Source organism: Anarhichas minor, unplaced genomic scaffold, assembly GCF_050575085.1.
Source record: "Anarhichas minor isolate MPS153535 unplaced genomic scaffold, ASM5057508v1 ptg000011l, whole genome shotgun sequence".
In the NCBI taxonomy this organism is placed as follows: domain Eukaryota; kingdom Metazoa; phylum Chordata; class Actinopteri; order Perciformes; family Anarhichadidae; genus Anarhichas; species Anarhichas minor.
Window position 1 is genome coordinate 9,783,600 of NW_027466457.1, and position 23,604 is coordinate 9,807,203.

Here is a 23,604-nt window from a genome sequence, read left to right on the forward strand (position 1 = left end):
TGTCTGGTCCCCTGCGGCTAGACTCCGACAGTGGAATAACACACAGTCATATGGGCTTCCTGGTTTCAAAGACCTACACTGTGTCAGAAGATGGTTACGGCTGCCTGTCAGGCCTCATACCTGCTCTGGAGCTCATGGCCCTTTATGTGGCCGCTGCAATGCACGACTACGACCACCCTGGGCGGACCAATGCTTTCCTCGTGGCCACCAGTGCCCCACAGGTACTCGTGCTATTCAGCCAAGAAAATGACATCTGATTTTCGAGCAAAGTCAGTAGAAGTCTAATCGCTTAATTTACTGTTACACACTCAGTTTTTCAGTTGATCATTTGATTGCCAATTTTCTTCCACTTTGTCTATTTCACTGCCAAACTGCACTGGCAAACCTGACGCAAATCATCAATCTTTGACAGCATGATCAGACAATCACCCGTTACAGTAGCTTCCCGTGGCTTTTAGAAATTGATAAGTAATGAGGAGGAAATGTCAGTGTTGGATTTGTAAAGTTCTGTTGAGATTTGAGTATCTTCTGTCTAGACATGCGTCCTAAATGTAGGTAAACACACCGTCATAATACTGAAAGATTGCTTATCAACCAGGAGGAAGCAGTGCAGTGCAGTGGCTCTATTCCTCTTGACAATACTAACACACTAGAAGCATTTAAGTCATCTACATCATCCACTCTCTTAGCTAGTGTATATGCAGGAATGCTGGATTCACATACAGTCATTTCTGTACTTGTACATGTAAATGTAAAGTGTTTGTGTGTTTGCAGGCAGTGCTTTACAATGATCGATCTGTCCTGGAAAACCACCACGCTGCCTCAGCCTGGAACCTCTTCATGTCGCAGCCGGAGTACAACTTCCTCGTCAACCTGAACCACGGGGAGTTCAAGCGTTTCCGTTTCCTGGTCATTGAGGCCATATTGGCCACTGATCTGAAGAAGCACTTTGACTTCCTAGCTGAGTTCAATGCCAAGGTAGTTCCACAATCAATTGTTTGACATTAAATGTTCAAGTATGTGACTTTTAGATCAGAAGAGTTTATGAATGTAGTGATTAAATCCTATGAAAATGTTAAGTTGACAACGTCATGAACTTAAAAACTTCTCGGATTGTTCATTGACCTTTGATTTAAGTCATTTGGGGGGTTTTGGATTATAGCTCAACTCTACGAATACCTTACCTAAATGTTTACGTTTTAATTTATTTTGTTGTCTTTGGAAACGAGGCTGAATGATGAATTTTCCGGACGAACTTTAATTTATAGCAGCATTATTCAGTTGTATGAGTCCAAAGTATGAGAGGTGCTTGTCTCAAACATTCATACCTCATTTATTGAAAGAGAAATGTCCAGTGGTTTTCGAAGAACAGGTCTGTTTGTGCAGAACATTGCAGCACTTGTAGTATGTTCCGCTCGAGTTCACGACACATAGTGCCCTGCAGCTTTTCAAGAACTGCAGACAGAATGTTGGCTTTGGATTTGAGGTTTTTCCATTTTGAGTATTAGTACAGTGGTGGTGCTCGATGGCCAGGGCCTGTCAGCTAGCACTGAGCTTGCTGGCTTGGCAGCAAAAGTAACAGCAATGTCTCTTGCTGTAGTGCACCCCGCTCTGCTCTTCCTCGAAACAAATTAGCTTTCTGTGAAGTACCCATCAAGTTTCTCACTCGATCTCGTCAGCTTCTTGAATTATTAGTTGAGAATGATAAGACTGCTGCTCACTCTTCAGACCTGAAGCTCATAAAGCAAAACTAGAAATAACAAAGTAATTCAAACCGTGTCGTTATCAATGCAAGCGGTAAGCTCATGTGTTTGAGAGCTACGGCGTCTGTAGAAATACGTAAATAATTAAAAAGTGCACCGATTTAGTTATATCTTACACAAACTATGAGTGGTCAAAATGTATTTAAAGCAGTAATGAAAACCTCTCCACTTTATCAGGAGCAAGTCTGTTCATGTAACTCATAATAAGAGTGGGAGGTACAATTAAAATACCTCAATAAACCTTCGAGACATTAAAATGAACACACAATCTTTGAACAACAGATTAATGGCATCACATTAACACAATATCCACATATCAAATGCTGACAACATATTTGACTATGTTAAATATTAAATGTCTGTCTGTCGATCCCCTAGGTGGGGGATGATCCATCCACGGGTATTGATTGGTCTAATGAGAACGACAGGTTGCTGGTCTGCCAGATGTGCATTAAACTGGCTGACATCAACGGGCCTCTGAAGCACAAGGACCTGCATCTGCTATGGACCGAGGGCATCGTCAACGAGTTCTATGAACAGGTGTGTGAACTGTCCCCAATGGGAACTTAGACCTTGTTTGTATTTGTTTAAGTAGAGATCAATCTATTGTCATGTTTACGTGAAGAGGGAAACGAACACGTGTTCAGTATAACACACTGTCCGATGTGGTAAATGTTTTGGTGTCGGTGTTATTGTAATTTCTGAGGACGTCATTTTATCATTTGAAATTTTGGTTTATATAAATATTATAACACATATGTTATTCTGTCTTTAAATTAACTCCAACCCAAGCTTCTCGTCATTTAAGTTTAGTATTTAGTATTTGTGATGTTTTTTTGTTGTTGTTTAAGATTTACATTTTGTAGAAACAAATGGATGCAACACATTTATAGTTTTGATCTTTTCATGGGATTTGTTTAACAAAAATAAAAAATAAAGACAGCACATAGAAAATTGCCAACCTTATCATTTCAGCACCAAAACTATACGCCTTATCTTAATCTTAACATGCATATCATACCCATAATTTAAACTTTAACCCTGAAACCAACCTCTAAACCTCTTCACTTTAATCAGATCCCTCACCAACTAGAATTTCCTCACTATGTAAATGTCTAAAAATATAACTGGTGAAACGCAAACAAATATACACATTCACATACAGAGTGGGTAAATATACTGTATTTAATCTACTTGAATTTGTCTCAAATAAAGTAGAGGAGCAGAACAGAAGGACTCCTGTCTGTGTGTTTCAGAAGTTCATTATATTTAGTCTCAAAGAAGCAAGTACAGAAACTGAAATACAGTCCTCCCCTCTTTATTTTTTCCTCTTTATAGACTTTGGACTCAAGCTTGATTGGTTTTACTCCCTTTAATTTATTTTTCATTAAATCTTTTGGACATATTGAGATATATATGGCAGTGCAGCCACTGTATTCATCACACTGTTTCTTAAACATATCTCATAGACATAAGATAGCTTACCTTGCAATGCCTCTGAAATCTACCCATCTGTTTAGGACGTAGTAATGGTGGCAGCTGGATCTCAGAGCTCCGCCTCCTCTTCTTTTATGTACGCTCACCTGTCAAGAAATTCCAACAAGTTGCAGATCTGCATTCTTAATCTTGTAGTGAAACAAATAATTCGATAGACATTGGCTTGCCATCTTTCCCACGTATGCATTTCGGCCTGAATGACTCAGTTCTTTTGTATGTTGGAAGGTGAATCGTGCCATGTCTTGACATTCATGAACTAATGTGGGCCATGCTTCATGTAGGGCGATGAGGAGTCCAGCCAGGGCCTCACGATCAGCCCCTTCATGGACCGAGCGGCACCACAGTTGGCCAAACTCCAGGAATCATTCATCACACACATTGTGGGACCGCTGTGCAACTCCTACGACTCAGCCAGCCTCATTCCTGGACGATGGGTGGAGCCCAACCCGGAGGCAGAGGAGCCAGAGATCACCGAGATCGAGGAGGAGGACGATGAGGACACTGCAGAGGAAGACACGTCCACCAGTTCAGAAGCATCACGTAAGAACTTGTCTAAAACGAAAACTATAAACCTGAAGTAGTCGCACAAGCATAAAGAGGAAGTGATCAGAGATATGTGAACTTTTGCATGAAATTGCTTGTTATAGCCACGTACTCTCTTTAAAGCGATTTGATTAGACAATATGATATTCTGAAGGACATTAAGCAGTGGTTTCTCATGTGAACGATGTGAAATAAATTGAGCAGATTTTTGTATCTACAAAAAGCATTGCAACATTAGATTGCAAAGCCTCTGATCAGAATACTGTATGTTATTAATGCTAGTGAGAACTCATTAGAAAAGGGAAGTGCAATTTTTTATTAAGCCTCTTGACCAGACTGGGAGTCGCACTGTACATGTTGTCGTGTGCACTTGTACAACATATCAGTCCCCCACAGCTTTAATAATTATATGAAATACAGAGAAGAGTGGTGAGTGATTGAGCTATTTGGAGCTGCTTTTGTGTTATTGTTCAGCCTCTGTCTAAAAGGTCTGGCCACACAGTCTGACAGAGAGACCAATCACTTGAAGCTAGAGGCGGTTGGTTTGCTTGCTGATGAATGACTGCAACGGTTGGTTACTTTTCCATTCGGACAAAGTGAAAAATCAGTTGAAAACATTTATTTTCCAGAGAAAGGAACATCCAAGAACAGAAGGAAAGTCTTCTGCCAGATCACCCACCACCTGCTGGAGAACCACGAGATGTGGAAGAAGGTGATCGCAGAGGAGGCCCAGAAACAGGGCCAAGGAGCAGAATCTGTCCATTTAAACAATGTAGCCGAGCCAATCCTGGCTATTCACGAGGAGGAGGAGGAGCCAGGCAGCCGAGAGGAGCTAGTAGAAGGAGAGGATCCAGAGGAGGGGGTGGAGGAACCAGAGTGGCCCGTTTCTCCGCAGGAGGACTCTAAACCTCCAGTGGAACTAGCGGAGGGGGACCCACAGTGAAACAGCCTTTTGGAAATATGGCGCCAGTCAGGGCAAGGACATGAAGAAGTATTTCTTGTTTTCTTATCCTATCAACTGACTCCTGTCTTTGCCAGCACTTCACTTTGACACAACACTGTAGATGTTTGGGAAATGTGTGCCTATACAGAAAAAAAAAAACAGGGTGGGAAAATTTGTGCTTTACACATTTTATCTGAATATCTGGTTTCACCAAACAGTTAAAGGAGCTTTCCATTTTGCAATACAGGATTATTTGTGTACTTTGGGATACAGACTCTTTTGCTACTGTCGAGAGAAGAGGAAAACTGCTCGCACAGACCTCAACCCAATGTGGTAACACAGGACTGCAGAAATTTGCTGCCAATTTATACATAATTATTTTCTGAATGCAATTATATATAGACATCACAGTTACTTGTACTTGTGTTTCAATTTTAGCAAGAGTTTTTGGAGGTCTCACATGGGCCATAATATGTTTTCTTTTTCTATATATGGATTATAAAGGGGGTCAATCAAATGAGGAACATTGGCGTATCATTTATTCCTTCCAACTTCAGCCAAAATGAATCACTCACCCGTAGGATTTAGCATATGAAATCAAATGATAGCACTTTTTTGTCTTACATTTGTTGCCAAATGAAGTACTTTATACGATTTGGTGTATCCATATGACTTTATGGTTGGAGACTCAAGGCTCCTTACACTCTGTATTTGTGTGCGTGCGTGTGTGTCTGCATGTTTAAATTAGTGCGCTCAAATGCACAATCCTTCTGCAGAGAACATAGATAGATAAGGCAGATTTATCCGTGCCACCTCTGGTCTCCAGCCCCAAGGTGAATATAGTGGTCATTACAGGGTTCACTGTTTCTAATGTAGTCCAGAGGCCTGCTCTGATGAGGCAACAAAGGGATGTTGGAAATGAATCTGTGCTGAATACAAAACCAAAAAGGGAATACAGTGCACAGAACATACAGTAATACTACCAAAGTGTTAAGGGACAAACAACTGCATTCTTAAAACACAAAGAACCATCTAAATATATTCAACAAAAGTCACTAAAATAAATGAGATGTAAAATCATACAAAGTTCTTTGAAGATGGCCATAGGTAGACTAACTAATACACTGTCCTACAACTTTTTTGTCTTTTTATTTGTTGTTTTTTTTTGCAATTTTTGACTCTGACTATGTATTTGGATTCTTTATTTACTGGTTCTCATTATGTAAAAACCTGCAAATGATGCTGACCTTTAACCCTCAGGAAAAACTCAACTGTTGAAATTCAAAGTAAACATCTGTATCATCTGTGAGGACAGTAAGTTACAGTTACGGTTACAAATATGCAGGGATAGTAAGCTTTGAATATGTTCATAGAAGGCCAAGAGCCTTTATGCCACAACCCCTTTGACTATTATAACATCTTTGCATCTAAAGTAGAAAATATTGCTCTTAATGAAATGGGTATACATTGCAGTAAAAGTTTGATTTTCAGTAATGGCCAAGACGACGGTGATGGCATGCAGTATGTCTTATTTAACTTTTACTCTTTGGAACATCAAGTTTGTCGTTTGGATTTTCTCCCAATGTTCCGTCTCTTATACTTAGTCCTTGTGAATTCATCCCAACATTTGGCCCTAAAAGTTTATGTCCCATCAGTTTTTATGGTGGAAAATAATTGCATTAGTAGCACAATGCGATTATATTCAGAGATGACATTGTCTACCTATAACGCAAGGTAGTGAGTATGTTAGTTGTAGCAATCGTCTACATAGAGCTTTCCTGTGATGTAACTTACAATGGGTGTAGAGCTTCAGGCCCTTGTGTCCTGCATTGATATGCTCTAATATCACCCAATGTTCCCAGCTGTGGTGACTCCATCCGTAACGGCCTGTTAACTGCTGCCCTGACGCGCCTCTCTGCTACAGTGTAAAGGGGAAGAGGACGAACTCAGGAACTGCAGCTTTTAGGCCAAGCAAGTTGAATATAATTGGTTGACCCACTGATTAGAAAGGCATTAGACAGCAAATCAGATCAAACTTGAGGCAGCCACTGAATCAGACACTGAATGCGTTGCCTCACTCATTGTATTTTATATACAAAATCCCTCCGGTTTTCTCTATGTTGCCTGCAATTCATCCCGAATGAGCTATATAATCATCATGACATATACAATAAACACATTTTATTCAGCATTTTTAAAAACCTGATGCGATCAAACCAATGTAATATAGGCAAGCAATTCCATACAACACAAACTTCTTTGCTAAAGTGGTCCAGAATTATTAATATATATAATTACATCAACTTAAACTGTGTGTGTGTGTGTGTGTGTGTGTGTGTGTGTGTGTGTGTGTGTGTGTGTGTGTGTGTGTGTGTGTGTGTGTGTGCGTGCGTGTGAGAGAGAGCGAGCAAGATAATGTGTGTTTGTATCTGTGTCTGTTTGATTTCTTCCATTGGCCTCTCTAATGTGACTTTATTTGGCCAGCGTTTACTGTTGAGTAGAGGCTTACTCACGAGTAGAGGTGATGAAATAATGAAGGGTAAAGTGATGCAGGAAGTCGTTCTTCAATTCTTCTCAGATGCTCAGATGAAATTGTTATTCACAGAAGGTCCTACAGCATATTTTTCCTTGTGCTTCCTCTTTGATCTGCCAAGTGCTCAGTGTGCAGATCAGAGATCCTCACTGGCAACAGCAGTCGAGCATGCGTCACACGTCTCTCATCTTTAAAGGTGATGAGATTCTGTCCACTGTGTTAGTTTGTTGGGGGTCTTTCTCTTTTTTTTAGTGATGCATTTTGTCCCCTGTCACATCAGTCTGAAGTCAATACTTTTGAACTGATACAGTATATCAGGTTTGACAGTGTATTTTTTGTGTCTTAATTGGTTTTATTTCATTGTCATATACTTATTCACACACAACGCATAATTGTAACCATGGGAAACAAACAAGCTTTACAATTATGTAAAACAAAATGAGATGAGTATTTTTATATAGTTGACACATGATTAAATAATTGCTTTCTTCTCACTAGTACCTTGCACTTATCACATGTACTAATACTTACACAAGGAAGAATATGTCCAAATACACAGTATTTGTGAAAGTAAAATAATCTTCTTGCAGGTTGACGCTCCATTTTGTACAATATATACATATATGCTGTACAGTAGAGAAATTTTAAAACTACAAAAACTCTTTTAGATATACATTATTTATTTTTACCATTTTGTAATTTAGACACTATACTGTAGCTTCAATATTGCCAGACTTACTGGAAGTGCCTATATTGGTATTATGTATCATACAGTGAATATATTTGAAGATCATTAGAAGTTGTCACAAACTGAACCATGTGGATGTTGTAATGTGAATACATTGAATTACAAGACTATAATTTCTGTGGTATCCCCGTGTCTGTGTTGTGTTTATTTTCCATCTTTGACTTTAGAAATGGCTTTGTATTAAAATCGTCACGGTACATCACGATATAATATCCTTTGAAGATCTAGGTGTTGCGCTTCATCAAGAGCACCTTTGTGCTAGGACACAGTTTAAGTCTAGAACATATAGAGTCTTATCCATTTTTTTTATCATTTTAAAGTGTTATTCAAATGCTTTTCAGAAATATTTGGCTATGTTGAATTGGTCAGAAGCAGACCAAAGATACTCCATTAGTCGCTCTCTGAGCACAGATGGAGTAAGTCAGTCCATTGCCGAAAACAAACATTCCTGTCGTGTTTGAAGATTGTAGTTGATATTGCCCAGTCCTATAACAACATAATAATTCACTCTTGCTAAGGTAACAGCCAATGTAGCATCTAATTGGGTGGTTAAAGCAGTAGGTTATGTTTACCTGTATAGAGAGAGGTATCATTCATAACAAGCGGTCTGCTGTACTCATGGCAACAGAGAAACTTGGAAAATGAGGTCTGACCAGCTGCTGTGTGAGTAGGCTCAACAGAGGAATATTATGACCTTATCTGTCTATCTACGAAGCATTAATGATGCATTGGCACCCACTTGGTCTTGAAGGCCTTTAAAAACGTATTTCATCTGACTTTCTTTCATGAAGATTGTCTCTGGGATGAATTAAGAAAAAGCTGAAACCAACAACAATTCAATTCATGCAAAGAACTTGATTAAATTTTCAAATTTGATTGAACCTTAATTAAGGGTTTGTGAGCCTTTATGACTAATTTTATTGAAGCTTACTGCAGTTAGATGATATTAGGTCAGTCAAGCTTTAACACATTTCAAATTCCACGGCTTTCCACAAAGTTTTGTGATTCGTTAAATTAGATAAGAGATAGAGCACAGAGCTCACTATATTTGAACACAAGTTTAAAGAAAGGCGAAGTCCCTACTATTGTCCACCATGGGACCATGTTTTGGAAAAATTAGGTATGGTAATCAACTGCGAGAGGAAAATATTTTTTTGATGCTGTTTGAATTGCACCATGAATTACACACGTTTGTCAATTTAAAAGATAATTTTGTACGTCAACAAAGTCGCAGTTTGTCACACAGTTTGTAAGTATAAGACTGAAAATATACGTTATTCGAGACGAGAGATGTACACGGGACAAGTATGCCTCCAGTGCTTTCTGCCAGAAAGAGATTATTTTAACCCAAAACATGATCTATTACAAAACTAAAAGGTACTTTGACAAACAAACTGCGACTGTCTTGACGTGCAAAATGATCTTTTAAATTGACAAACATCATAATGTGTAAATCATGCCACAATTCAAACGGGATCAAGAAGATAATAGTCTCTCGCCATTGACTACCATACATATTTTCTCTCTATAGCCATGGAAGAGCCTGAAATCTGCTACATTATTACAGTATCTAGATTGTTGAGGATAAATGATTTGCTGATGGTTCATGATGGAAGACAGTTTGGCTAAATAAGCTTATCAGTTTAATTGTACAGTGAGTGTACAGTTTAAAGGTCCCATTGCACTCCATTAACTATAAAAAAAAGTCGTCAGTGACTTAAGAAGTAGTCCACCTATCTCAATCAGGATCACATTTTTTCTGTTGACATGAGTCAAATCAATCTAAATGACATAGTTTTGCCAGCATATCTTGTTTTTTTTATAAGTGAGACACCCTTGAAAGCTGTAAACACTTCATACTGTAGTAAGCAGAGGGTGAATAATAAATCCATCCATGTTGTCTGAGCTAAATGATACAGTCCCTCCACAGCATGCTGCGGGAACTGAATCATGGCTTTGTGTTGAGGGTATACCGACACATTGCAGATGTTTGCATTAACACTTCACCGCTTAAAGCTTAAGTCTGGCTTATGTCTGGATATTCGTTTTCGCAGCTCTCTTCAGCACATCACGTGTGCCTCCCTGTGAACACGTTGCTCCCTGTATACATACACCCTGTCGCCTCCTGTGAAACACAGTCTTCTCCGCCGCCGAGGAGCGTGTCGGCTGCAGTGTGAGTCGGTGACTTTATTAGAAGAGGATCACTGTCGGTGAAGCCTTGCGAAACAACAGGATCCTTCTGCCTCAATTTGTATTTCAATAAGTTAGAGACGTCTTTAAGGGAGAAGGTTGAAGCTTCGAGTTGGGTAAGTAGCATGATTTCCTCTGTCACAGAGAAAAAGCATGCGCCTTTTGTTTTCTTGACAGTTTCTTTTCAGGACTACAATTAAGTAAAGTTGCAGCGATGTGATTTGAGATGACTTGTAAAGGCAGGTGATCGACCGAAACTTCCCCAGTTTAGGTGCGTTTTCGTCCACCTGTTTTTATGTGCACATTTTAAATTTGAGCATGAAAACGTAAAAAATGTGTGAAACAAACACTGCAGGAAACTTTTTACGCTTGGCTGATGTTGAAATGGTGTATCGATAGAAGAACAATATAAAAAAGTGCAACGAAAGCAGATTGAGGGAATTAATCATGACGCAGCCTATACGAAGCATGTGACTTAAACGTCACTGAAGAGACGAAACATGATGGTAAACCATATTAGATCATATTACTTTATGTTTATGTTTTTTGCTTTTAATCCCTATATATCTCAGATATCAGTGTATGTATCAGATCTGTCTGGAGCCATGAGCAGACTGTAAAACATCAATTACATATTTACATAATATTTTATCATTTTTATGTTTGACTGACATCATGACACCACATTGCATCCTTTTCTTCTGTAATGTTTTAATGGCACATGAGAATTCCCTTCGGTCGAAGTTTTGTGTTTTTTAAATATTAAATCTATTAAAAAGGCTATATAATAGGCTATATAATATTTATCTGGATGGAATCCTGGCTAGTGAAGCATCAACTCTGCATCAACAAACACTTAACCAGCAGTGCACAGCTGTACAGATGCTTATCACATTACTCAATATGCATTGACCAATTAACCTGAGTGCATGTGGTATTACCATTGCCCATAATTCAAAAGAGATCATGTGATTATCTTTGAACCCAGCACAAGTTTACACCCTGTTTCCTGGTGTATTAAACATCAGAGTGTGTTTGACGATAATCTGCAGTCGTTATCAGTCGCTTTCAAAGAGTTTGGCCCCCTAAAAGATATTGATTTGCTTTCATGCAGCTGATTCTCAACAGCGGCACACTAATGGATTACCCTACTGTCAAGAATCTTGACAGGTAGTCAAGGAAGTCATTACCTATTAAAGGGCAAAAATAAATTTAACAATATTAATAAGGGTATTTTTTAATTCATATAGGACACCAAAAAAAAACATTTCTAATATTTAGTGTTAAAAGTGCACATTTTATTCAGCTTGAACACCAGGATTATAAGAGTGGGATTTGTATTCACAAAAAACTCCCTCCTGTGTGGACTTGAATAGGTGATATTTTCTCATAGTGGCCCTGGAGAGAAGGCAGTTTAATAATTGTGTATACAGAATGTGGGTCATTAACAGTCTCTCTTGGAGCAAACGGCTCAGTCAGATACAAGCTTCAGAACAAACTGATGAAATGTTTTGACTGTTGTGTTTGAAATACTTGGCCCAGAGTCTCCACATGTGGGCTGCAGGTCATAATTGTTGACGGTCTTGTGTATACATACAGTTCTGCTGAATGTCTATTAGATGAGCATGAAAGCCTTTATGTCATCATCTACAGCTACATTTCTTTATTGCAGAGTTCAAAGCTACGCTGTGGTTTGGTGTATGGAGGAGGAGTCCATTGGGAGTTTTATTGTCACTGAATAAATATTCTGGCTTTTAAACGGTGTTACAACTGCTCTACTTTCTCTGACTCTATATTCCTCTCTCTCTCTCATCATGTCAGTTATCTCATGCTGACAGTCATTGCATTAGTTTGCTCTCTATAGTAGGTGGTTACAATTTGTATTTCCGATTCATACTTTAAATATCACTATGTTTTGCAATGTGTTGACATTTGTCCGGAAACCTGTTGGGTGTCACATTATTGGTCAGAGTAGAGTTTTAGACCTGTGGAACTTGCTTAATGTTTCTATGTCTCCAAGCTGGTGACAACCGTGGCCGGAGGCATTATGTTTTTGGGTCTGTCCGGTCCATTCTCATGAACCCGATATTTCAGGAAAGTCTGGAGGGAATGTCTTTGGCAAAAGCGGTAACCCAGATTCAGTGAGGAACTGATTAGAATTTTGCGGTCAAAGGTCAATGTGTTTGGTCATAACTCAAGAATTTGGATGATAATTATGACATTTTCACACAAATGTCAAATTGGATGAAACGATGAAGTGATGACATTTGGACAGACATGGATGTAAAGTGAATCATGACTGGTTGGCGGAGGCATACAACCGCAATGCGCAAATTCTAATTTCACCTTATTTTAGTCCAAAGAAAATGCTATCCCCAATACATAGAACTAATGTCTGTGAATAATAGTGCTGTTCTAAACGAATACTATTACTATATACTATACTACTAATTGTTGTTGAGCAAAATGGGCGTGACAGATTTCTTAATCTAAATTCCTTCCAACAGTTGTGAGTGAGGAGACGCAGTCAATCATCTAAAGAGAAACCACAGCTCAGGCAAAGTACAGTAGGAGGCAGCCATGAAGAAAATGGACGACACATCTACAGGCAGCTGGACTCTAAACAACAACCCTACCTCCTCTGCAGGGAAGAACTCCTGCCATCCCAATCTGAAGGTACTGTACTCCCCTGACAAACCCGTGGTTTGACCTTTTGCCAAACCGTATTTGTTACAGTTCTTGAATATATAACAAAATCTTCACTAAATGGACGTCGTGAATTAAGGTTTGTTGTGTAGTGGTAAATTTAGTCAAAACTGTGTCATATTGTAAATGGCTTTCCTAGTGGTGTGGTGTCAAATGTGTGCTGGAGCTCCTTTGTTTTCATGTTTTGTGTAAAGACAATACACACCTCCAATAATACAGAAAAATTGTATCTATATAAAACTTCAAAATACCTTTACAGTATTTCCACAATTGATATTTCATATCTTGCAGAATGTGTTTTTTTTTTTTTTTTTATCCAGTTTTTAAGTGGCAGAGAGAGAAATAGTACTGAAGTACAGTTACACAGGCAAATGGGTTCAGCGTTATATACCAGAGAACATTCATAAGAACATGTATCATATGAAGTATTTCAGCCTGAAATGGCCATTCTTTGTCATTTGACTGGCCTCAAGGGGGGCACACAAATATCTCTTCGTGTTAGGAGGCCAAGTGGATGACCATTCTCACATTCTCGCTAACCTTTGGACTGGGTATTAAGTTTTAAGTTTTAAGTATTAAGTGAGAAATTCCAAAGACAAAGTGTGTGCTAAAGTAAAAGAGGTCAGAGTGGACCTCTTTATTGGATTAGTTCGCACATTGGAGAAAAATTAATAAGCTGCTTAGTGAAATACCAGGGCAACTACAAGAAACATGCCTTTTTATCCATGTGTGTTCTCCCTCCGTGTAATCTTACAATGAACCTCTAAGTGAGGTGCTTTGAATACAACATGCATTCTAGAGAAAGTGGTTTTGTCTCTTTGTAGCACACACGCGTTGCCTGAAAACCAGACGAATCTGCAGCCTCATGTTTTTGAGTCTGGCAAATTCATCTGGTCCCCTTCCGCTTTAGACAAATTTCCAGCAAATTGAGATGTGACGGGCCAATCACAACTGTATCTAACATGCGGCGTGTTTGAGACGAAGAGTGCAACACTCCTTCAGTTAGCTCAGTGCTAGGTCACATGTTTTCTTGCTCTAATTAGTTGTAGTTCTATTAAATTGTGTTAAATATATATACATTTGATCTACACACATCTTTTTGTAAAACCACATTATGACAGCTGAAATAAAGCACAAAAGATGAGACAATGGTAAAGGTACGTTTTAAGATCTGACATGATGTTCCTCACACACCTCACCATCCATTGTTCCAAAAAGCAGTGAAGGCTTCTTTAAATGATGACGTCTGGAGAAAATGCAGACACCATGATGGTGGTGTAAGGTTTCTATATCAACATTATTAATGCAGTCAAATGAGACCCTTCGTGCCTCAGAATTCCCGCACAAGCATTATAACCACTTATGTTCTGTGGTATAAACGGCAATTATGCACTTGACATTAGAGCTAGGCCAGCCACTGCATTGAGAGTTTACTAATCAGCTGCAGACCACCCAGGTGGTAGCCATAGCAACACTAACACCTTGTCATTTACATAATCTATAAACAAGAAGTGTTGAATGAATGCTGAGGAAATGTCATTCCACACTTCCCGTTTTTAAGATTCTTGCTCAGCTCAGCTTGGACGAGCTTTGGGCCAAAGACAAATGGGGTTACAGTTCACATGATGAAGTTTTGAGTGCATTGCCGTCCGCTGTAGGAGCGATGCTGACAGATTTCTGGTGATGGAGATTTCCATAAGCATGCTGGTTTTTGAGCCACTCTTAACCTACTATTACGCCTGGCTTAAGGTCATTACTTATGTTATTTAGCATCTACTTAGCCAATATTACATGTGGTATGTGGCATGCTTGATTCTTCACCATCTGCTAATTAATTTGTGCTTACAACATATGTTTTCAGTGTTATTTGACCAAACCAAACCTGTGTGTCTCTTACTGCAGCTGATTATAGAGTCCCTCACTCACTCATCTGTGAATTGTATTGAACATTGTAGAATCAATTTAGATTATTTTTTTTTGTTATGTATCTTTAAAGTAGATTATTGATTATAACACCATTATTGTCAGAACCAGTGGTTTGTGAAGTCATAGTTGTTTATTAAATGGCAATGGAATAAATTAATTTGACTGAAAAAGAGTTGTTTTTTTTGCATGTGCTTCTCTTCCAAGCTTGGGCTACTTTCATCCCTAAAAGCAGGCTATGGTTACCTCTCACCTGTTTCCAATTATGCTGGATGTCAGTCGGTCTCAGCTCATAGTGCAGTGGATGAGTTTGCATCCCGGTGGGTTTGGCTTCTCTGATCCTCTCTTTGTTACTGACTGTCAGTGTCCACAGGTGGCTTACCTCAACACTCTCTGGCCAAAGCTCTAACAGACAGCTTTTCCTTCTACAAATGTGTGTCTGCCTTACAAATTCACATCATACAGTACAAACATACACGCTCACTCACTCGGAGAAAAACATGCACAAAGTCACAAGCTACTGCTTTTTTGTTACAAAATCCCAATATTCATTTTTCTTTCCAGAGTTTGACTCTCCTACTTTTTGTGTTTCCTTTCCACTGTGGCTCTGAGGTGTTTGAACTACAGTGTTTGAACTGCCTTTGAAAATGTAGAGGAAAAGTGCGGACCACATAGTTTGACACAACGTCTTCTCTTTCTGTATCTCTCTAGATGTTTCTTGCAGCTTTGTCCTTTGCCTACTTTGCCAAGGCTTTAACTGGCAGCTACATGAAGAGCACAATTACACAACTAGAAAGGCGATTCGACATCCCCAGTTATCTGATCGGCATCATAGATGGCAGCTTTGAAATAGGTGAGTTTCCCAATTCCTTTTTGTCCATGTGTCTCTCTGTTAGCTGGCTAAATAGTTTTGAAGCTCTTCGATTGAGATACATTTTGATGCATTTAGATCCTTTATGTCTAATGTTTATAGTCTGTTATCCTTTTGTTTATATTGTTATAGTTCGGTATATTAATAGTGTATTGTTAAATATTCTTCATGTTGTTTATTCTATTTTTCTCTCTATCTATCTGGAAGCTACTGTAAGACAAGAATATATCCCCAGCATGCCAGCAAGCTTGGCACCATAACATATATGCATCCCCTTTGAGCTTTGAATAGTCACAGTGGTCGCATACCTAATCAACTCCTAATGAGTGAATAATGCTTTTGTCGGCTTTGAATAGAGGGATTTTGTGATGGTTTTAGTAGTTACACAACAGACTACGGACAAAACATATAAAAATGTCTGTGTATGCCTCAGATACATCTTAATTGTCATATTGACTTTGATCAAAATCTACACAGACCTCTTGTAGGGCTGTTGATACTATACAGGTACATTATATACAGACATTTTGTGAAAAGACAGATTGCAGTGATCGATATACGGTGTGTAACATGCAGACACATAAAGAATATCACAGAGCCCACTCTGCAGGATAAATACGTTTCTTGAAAAAGCTGCAGATTGTCTGCTATTATATCCTCAGTTCAAGCGAGCGTGTTTGTGGTATGGTTGTCTGAATAAAAAGACCTCTGTATTCCTCTGTATTTATATGTGTTGAGGGTAGCGATCTTACAGCTGTCAGCGTAATCAAAACAAGACAGTAACCTACTGTACACCTCACAGATGTATCCCTCCATGGTGTTTCTCCATATCAAAGATGGATCAGGGTTTACAAGAGATTGCAGCCGCTTATAATCTTTAGGATTTTGAATAGAATTTATTCAGACTTATTTTTTTTTAAATGAGTTAGATGTTCTTAGATACTTTGTATTTCGCAGACCTTTTCTCGTATATATACAATATGTATGGAATACAGCCTTTGAAGAATACTACACTAATTAGAATTCCCTCAACAGTAGGTCTCATATGTTATTGCTTTTCTGATCATCTCAACCTTGCAGGGAATTTGTTGGTCATTGCCTTTGTGAGCTATTTTGGTGCCAAACTCCACCGACCTAAGATCATCGCAATTGGATGTATCTTGATGTCTTTTGGGACCTTCTTGATCGCCATGCCTCATTTCATCATTGACCGGTAGGCAAAGTGTCATGTCTGTATGCAATCACTGCAGCTGACAAACTCTGCGCATGATGATTTTTGTCTTCAAGCATCGTAAACACAATGTAGTGACAGTATCCCTTGCACTTTGACAATTCTATATGTATTTGTGCTTTACATTGTGAGTATCTAACGATACCGGATGCTTTCTCCCTTCCCTTGTTTAACAGTCAAATTGATATTTTGTACGCAGCTATAAGATCGAAACATCAGTTAGATGGTCTGTGAATTCAACCAATAACCTCTCTCCATGTCCAGCAAGCTCACCTGAGTCCACCAGGGCAGGTGACAGACCTGCTATACTGCCCTCTAGAGGTAAGAGTGGGATTAGTGTGCTTGGTCAAAAACACATTGCTTATTTCTTTATTCACAATTTGCCAAATTACCAATACTATTTGTGTATTGTTTCCAATACAATACCAGACAGATCCCAAGACAGGATTTAGACCACCACAGTAAACTAGTCTACTTTGACTGGAGTTGTCTCCATGTGATGTGTTCGACCAAAACTAGCTTTCTTACCATGGTTAATAAGAATAACAAGAATGTAGTAATATTGAAGAGGCAGGCAAAGCATGTATTAAGTTCTTTGTATTTTTTGTTCATATTTTGTAAATTTTTGAAGGTTTGAATTTTTAATTCAAATTTTTCCTATTTCATTTTGAACTGTAGGCTGTGAGCGAGAGTCCAGTGTTTCAATGTGGGTCTATGTTTTTCTGGGAAATGTCCTGCGTGGGATTGGAGAGACTCCAGTGCAGCCTTTGGGCATCTCCTATATTGATGACTACGCACAGTCAGAGAATGCTGCCCTCTATATTGGTAATGCATTTTACTCATTTACTCATACTTACTATAGCGTTGCACCGTACCAAGATTACTTCATAATCAATGTAATTCATTCAGGAATGGATTTTCTTTGAATTTGTATAATTGAATAAAAGGGTTTTATAAGCAGCTAAGAAAGAATTGCGTTTTTCAGTATGTATTAGTAGGCATATAGGATGTACTAAGGATTCATTGGGAGTAGGTGACAACATGTTTAATACTGCTTAAAGCACTAGAATTACCGCCTCATGGTTGTATGGCACCGCCAACAAGTTATGTTGCTGTTTACATTCATGTCTGTCCAAAGTGTCATCACTTCATCATTTTCCAGACATTTATGTGAAATTGTCATAATTAGCATCTGAATTATTGAGTTATGGCCAAAAACATGTGAGGTTTTGTGAGGTTACAGTGACCTTTAAGGTCCAAAATCTAATCTGTTCATCCTTGAGTCCAAGTGACTGTTGAAGAAATTCCCTCCATCGTTCCTGAGGTATCACGTTCACGAGAATGGTATACGGCCGGACGTCCAGACGGACAACCTGAAAACATAATACCTCCGACTGCGGCTGTTGCCAGCGGGGAGGCATACAAATAGACATTGACTGCATTATTCAATGGAATGTCTTAAAATACCAAATAAAAATAAATCTTAAAAGTCAAAAAATTGCAGAATTGAGTCCAAACATTTCATGTTTTATTTGTATGCTAGGAGGTGTTGAATGCGGTTAAATGAAAATACACGTCTTTGTTGGATATTCTAGGATGTGTCCAAACTATATCAATCATCGGTCCTGTCTTTGGGTACCTGCTGGGATCGCTGTGTGCCAAGATCTACGTTGACATTGGTTATGTGGACATGGGTGAGTAAAGCTGTCATCTCTCTGATAAGTTGTTCATAATTTGTTCACACTGCAGAAATGCACTCACACTCCCCCGTGGAGAGTTGGATTTAGAAATTGGCTGTTGTACACAACGGTGTTAAAGCTGTGTAAGACACAATGCACCTGGCAAGAGGAAATGAATTAGGGCAGGGTAAGTCCTGTGATACAGTGTAATCTGACTGGGAAACACTTTGAAGTCAGGAGACGTCTCTTTGGTTCTGAACTGTGGCATTTGAATGTCTACCGCAGTCTAAAGTTTATAGCGTATATGAAGCGCGTTGAAACGGACTTGCCTTGCCGTAAAAAGTAATATAACTAAAAACAATTTACATTTTGTGTAAACATACTTATAGTAAATGGTAAGCAAATGAAACAAATTGAATCTGCATCCTGTCCTGAGATGGTTCTTTTCTCGTCCCAGAGACGGTGACCATCACCCCTGGTGATGCCCGCTGGGTGGGGGCATGGTGGCTGGGCTACCTGATCGCTGGTACCATCACCCTCATGTCTGCTGTTCCTTTCTGGTTCCTGCCTAAATCACTGCCCATGCCTGTGGATAAACACGATACCAGCTGCACTCCAGAGCAAACCAGGTTTATCAAAGATTCCCCGACCATGGAGCACAAGTTCAGACCTGAGGAGCCGGCTAATTTACATCAGATGGCCAAAGGTATGATTATAGTCGCAGCAAGTTGTAATGTTGGAAGATTTGAATGTTAAGTAATGGCATCGTAATCTGAATGCAGTGCGGGGAATCTTTAGTGATGTTAAAACTTCTTTTGCAACTACTTTCTTTATTTCCCTTATTAACCCACAGTACTTACATTTCTACCACAACCCAACTTCTTAAAGAAATGTGTTTCTTCTTATGAATTTAAATTGTCCTCAGAACAATCCAATTAATCAAAAGCTTCGTCCTTTTAAGCATGTTTGAGGGTGTAATTTTGAAGACCATATACTTGTTATAAAGGCAGTAATCTGTGAATTAAGAAAAACATAAAACAAATTCTCACATGACAAAGTGATTTTCATAAACTTCCCCACACAGAATTTCTACCCACATTGAAGAGTCTCCTTGGAAATCCGGTTTATATCACCTTTTTATGCGTGACCATCATTCAGTTCAACTCTCTCATCGGGATGGTCACCTACAAACCAAAATACATCGAGCAACACTACGGCCAGTCAGCGTCAAAAGCCAATTTTCTCATGGGTAAGCAGAGTGTTTTGATAATTCATAGTGTTTACCTTGTTTGGATGACTTTTGTTGGGTCATTTTATCCTTGTAGATGATTTACATGTTTGTCCAAAGCCTGTGTTGCTTCATGGAAAGAAAAGTATTAAAGGATGCAAAGTGATATGATCTACATGGTCATCATAAGAGTTTCATGAGCCAGCTTTTGATGATTTTTTTTATGCTCCAACTCCCACATCCCTCTTAAGGAAACGCTGCAGCTTCCATGTGCCAGTCAGGTTTACTGAAATCATTGGATAGTTTGGCATTTGTTTTTTTTTAAAAAGCACACAGAGTAATGAGACCAGTTATAAGGTCAATGTTATGGAATTGGAGATGATGTAATAACAGCGTTTTCCTCCACATAACAGAATGAGTGAGGAGGGTGTTGCATGATGAGAAATGCATTTCTATCCTCTCTGCCAACAAAAGTCATTTTCATCTTTTACAACATGACTGCAGTACACTTTACATGAAATATGAATGAGCTTACTTTCATATGAATGAGTGCTCTTTCTTTGATCCCTTTTGGGGAGCGATGTTGCTGCCTGGTGTTGCTTATTCCTGTTGTTTCTTGACAAATCTGTTTATATTCTCCGGCTTGGCAAGGCATGATCAACATCCCGGCTGTGGCCCTTGGTATGTTCTCTGGAGGGGTCGTCATGAAGAAGTACAAGCTGGGTATCATGGGAGCAGCTAAATTCACCTTTGGGACCTCGTTGCTGGGCTACTTCCTGTCGCTCATTTTCTTAGTCATGGGCTGTGAGAACTCCAAGGTGGCAGGCATCACAGTCTCATATACCGGGTATGTGATGTCTCGATGCATTTCCCTCATATGTGTGTAGTGTAAGGTAAAAAACATTCAAAAGAAGGAGCTAGGTTTGGATTTAGGGAAATTCTACAATAAATCAGTACAGCTGAGACACTTTCTGTGTCTCTATTTTCATATTCCATGCACATTGATGTGGTTGTGGCTTCCATATTTCATAAATTTTTTAAGAGAGCTGTCAATAATATATGCATATTCTTCATGTTGTCACATGCAGAGTGGAAGGCTTGTCTTATCAGGAACAGTCTCTCTCCTCTGACTGTAACTCGGGTTGCTTGTGCTCAAGAAGAGAGTGGGATCCGGTGTGTGGAGAGAACGGGATCACCTACATGTCCCCCTGCTTGGCTGGATGCACCTCCTCCACTGGGGCCGGCAGAAATACGGTCAGACACCCACCACTGATTTCATGCCACATCCATATTTCTCAGTTTAACTGTTGACTAACAAATGCAGCTTAATATTTGGGCTTAATTGCTGTGATTCTTTCCTGTCATGCCTACGGATGCCAACAGAGTAGCACATGACATTTCAATTGTATTGGCGTGACTATTTTCCCTCAAGACAAAAAGTGTTTCCTGCTGTGCTGCAGCTCATCTATCATTCTTCTTTGTTAGGTGTTTGACAATTGCAGTTGTGTATTTCTGGCTGACACCCAACAAGGCAACTCAACGGCCACTCTGGGCCAGTGTCCACGCAGAGACAGCTGTGACAAAATCTTTCCTTACTTCCTGGCTCTGTCTGTGCTCAGCTCCTTCATCATCTCTCTTGGGGGAACACCCGGCTTCATGCTGCTTGTCAGGTCCGTCGACAACCCCCCTTGTGGAGTCACTAGACTCATTACACATGCAGCCTGTTGTTGGAGCGATACATCATGTTGGCATTCTTGAAAAGATGACACTTCCTGCCGTATCAGAACATTTTAATCATTTAGTATTATCAGTGGAGATATTTCCAGAAGTTGATGTATTTCCAGAAGTTTGCTTTATAATATTTTTACTTTTGTGCCTTCAAGTGTAAATCATTGTTTTTCTCAAAGTGTTGCAAGGTTTAAGAGTTGAGTCTCCTTAAACCCCTCAGTCTTGTCTCTATAGGTGCATTAAGCCTGAGCTAAAATCCCTTGCTCTTGGAATCTACACGTTGGCCACTCGCACCCTCGGTGAGAACCGTGTGTGTGTGGAAATTCTTACTTGAAAATCATCATTAAATATTTCTAAAAATGTTCAGGATCCTACGTGAACCGTTTTTATCACCAAGTATTTTAGAAACCTATTTTCTTTTTAAAAAGCATCACTATAATCTTTGCAATAAGTACACCAATAACACCCTTAATGTGCTCTTTGTTTAAAGTAACAAGTTATTTTGAATTTTGAACAGCTGGAATACCTGCCCCAATATACTTTGGAGCCATTATCGACACAACGTGCCTCAAATGGGGAATCAAGATGTGTGGAGGAAGAGGAGCATGCAGAATATACAACACCTCAGCTTACAGGTAATTTGATCTGTAGGGCTTTTGTTATAAAATGCTGTGTGTAAATATCCACTAGGATGCCTTCTACAACTAAAGTTTACTTTCAAACATAACAAAACATCTATAACCAAGTTACTTGCCCTGCATGGCTGCAATGCTTATAAACAAAATGATTCGATGGATTAAAAATAGAGAAACAATGTTGCTATTGTTAGACCCTTACCACTAGTGGTACAAATGTACAACGCATATGTACAATGCTTTTTTTTTTTTTTTGCAGGATGGTGTACCTGGGCCTGACTCTGGGCTTAAGGACAATCTCCTTCCTTCTCTGTATTTCAGGCTTTGCTCTACTCAAAAGACATATAAAGAAGGAGGAGAAAAATGCTCCGACCAATGGGAGTGCAGAGTTGGAGTCACTAGGGAAAGAAGAGAAGAGTTCCATACACTGTGAGCCGTTTATACTGGCCTCGGACTGCAATCCTGACAGAGAGACTCACTTGTGAGCCTCAGCACAAGCTCTTCTCTTCTGACTCCGCTCCATGGAGCATCTCAGTCAGATGCATAGAGAAGCACAAACTGTGGACACTTTTAATAGCATTCAGAGTATATATTTGAATGGGATTTGTGGAGATGACGAGTCATTTTTAAAACAAAATATACTATTTCTGGAATGTGTGTTTTTCGTGATTGGAAGACTTTTGTAGAAAACAAGAATGTAATTGTGCTGTATTTTCTAGGTTGCTCTTCGTTTTTATGAATAAATTAGATGAAATACATTTTGGATTCAACATATATATTAAAGGTGCAGTGTATAGAATCTGGCGGCATTTAGAGGTGACGTTGCAGATTTCAGCCAACTGAAACTTCCCCTGTGTGCCAAACGTGTAGGGGAACTACGTTGGCTGACGCAAAAATGCAAAGTTAGTGTCTTCTGTGAACAAATAAGGTCAACAAGCAGATCAACGCTTAAAAAGCAGCACAGCAGCAGCTAAAAGACTTTCCCGTTGGCGAACTGGGGAACTTCCTGTACAGATGTAACAAAAAGCATCCCTTCACTTAGATTAAACCATTGTTTGTGTTGCTGTGGTATCAGCCTTTTCAGGGACTTCATTTTTTACATCAGCATGACAATAAGAGACACACTTTCTGGGGTTTAAAATGTTTATTTGTCATGTTCATATACCAACCAAACTGTCACAAATGTCAGTGGCAGGAAATGCCAGGCCAACTCTAAATTGTTTGTCAAATTATGCATATTAAGGTTTTAAGGTAGATCTATCATTCCAGGATGCTTAGTAAACACTATTTCATTATTATCTGTTAAAACAAAGACGCTGATAATCAGCACATCAAGTCAAGGGACAAGTGTGCTTATCTCACTGAAAGAAATGAACATGGCCTATT

General features: G+C 39.2%; 2 protein-coding genes across 3 annotated transcripts in view; both read left to right on the top strand.

The window, feature by feature from the left end:
• The window catches only part of LOC142947618 (cGMP-inhibited 3',5'-cyclic phosphodiesterase 3A-like), a 63,877-nt gene extending 55,726 nt beyond the window's left edge, over positions 1–8,151 (top strand). For both annotated transcript variants that reach the window (XM_076089305.1, XM_076089306.1), the window contains 5 exons: positions 22–221; positions 775–978; positions 2,142–2,303; positions 3,542–3,800; positions 4,433–8,151. In XM_076089305.1, coding sequence (XP_075945420.1) covers positions 22–221; positions 775–978; positions 2,142–2,303; positions 3,542–3,800; positions 4,433–4,746 — 1,139 coding nt within the window. In that variant the 3' untranslated portion in view covers positions 4,747–8,151. The remainder of the gene's footprint in view (positions 1–21; positions 222–774; positions 979–2,141; positions 2,304–3,541; positions 3,801–4,432) is intronic.
• Positions 8,152–14,828: 6,677 nt separating this feature from the next.
• LOC142948070 (solute carrier organic anion transporter family member 1C1-like) lies at positions 14,829–22,936 on the top strand. The gene is made up of 13 exons (XM_076089949.1): positions 14,829–15,699; positions 16,798–16,930; positions 17,148–17,269; positions 17,627–17,773; positions 18,544–18,642; positions 19,085–19,333; positions 19,712–19,876; positions 20,507–20,702; positions 20,944–21,109; positions 21,341–21,525; positions 21,818–21,882; positions 22,101–22,218; positions 22,478–22,936. The coding sequence occupies exons 1-13, from the start codon at positions 15,558–15,560 to the stop codon at positions 22,701–22,703; spliced, it is 2,013 nt and encodes a 670-aa protein (XP_075946064.1). The 5' UTR covers positions 14,829–15,557; the 3' UTR covers positions 22,704–22,936.
• Positions 22,937–23,604: the final 668 nt, after the last annotated feature.

Coding starts and splice junctions, on each gene's coding strand:
- LOC142948070 (XM_076089949.1), top strand. CDS start 15,558: ATGTTTCTTGCAGCTTTGTCCTTTGCCTACTTTGCCAAGGCTTTAACT. Junction 19,877..20,506: donor AAAAGCCAATTTTCTCATGG/GTAAGCAGAGTG, acceptor CGGCTTGGCAAG/GCATGATCAACATCCCGGCT. Junction 20,703..20,943: donor ATCACAGTCTCATATACCGG/GTATGTGATGTC, acceptor TGTCACATGCAG/AGTGGAAGGCTTGTCTTATC.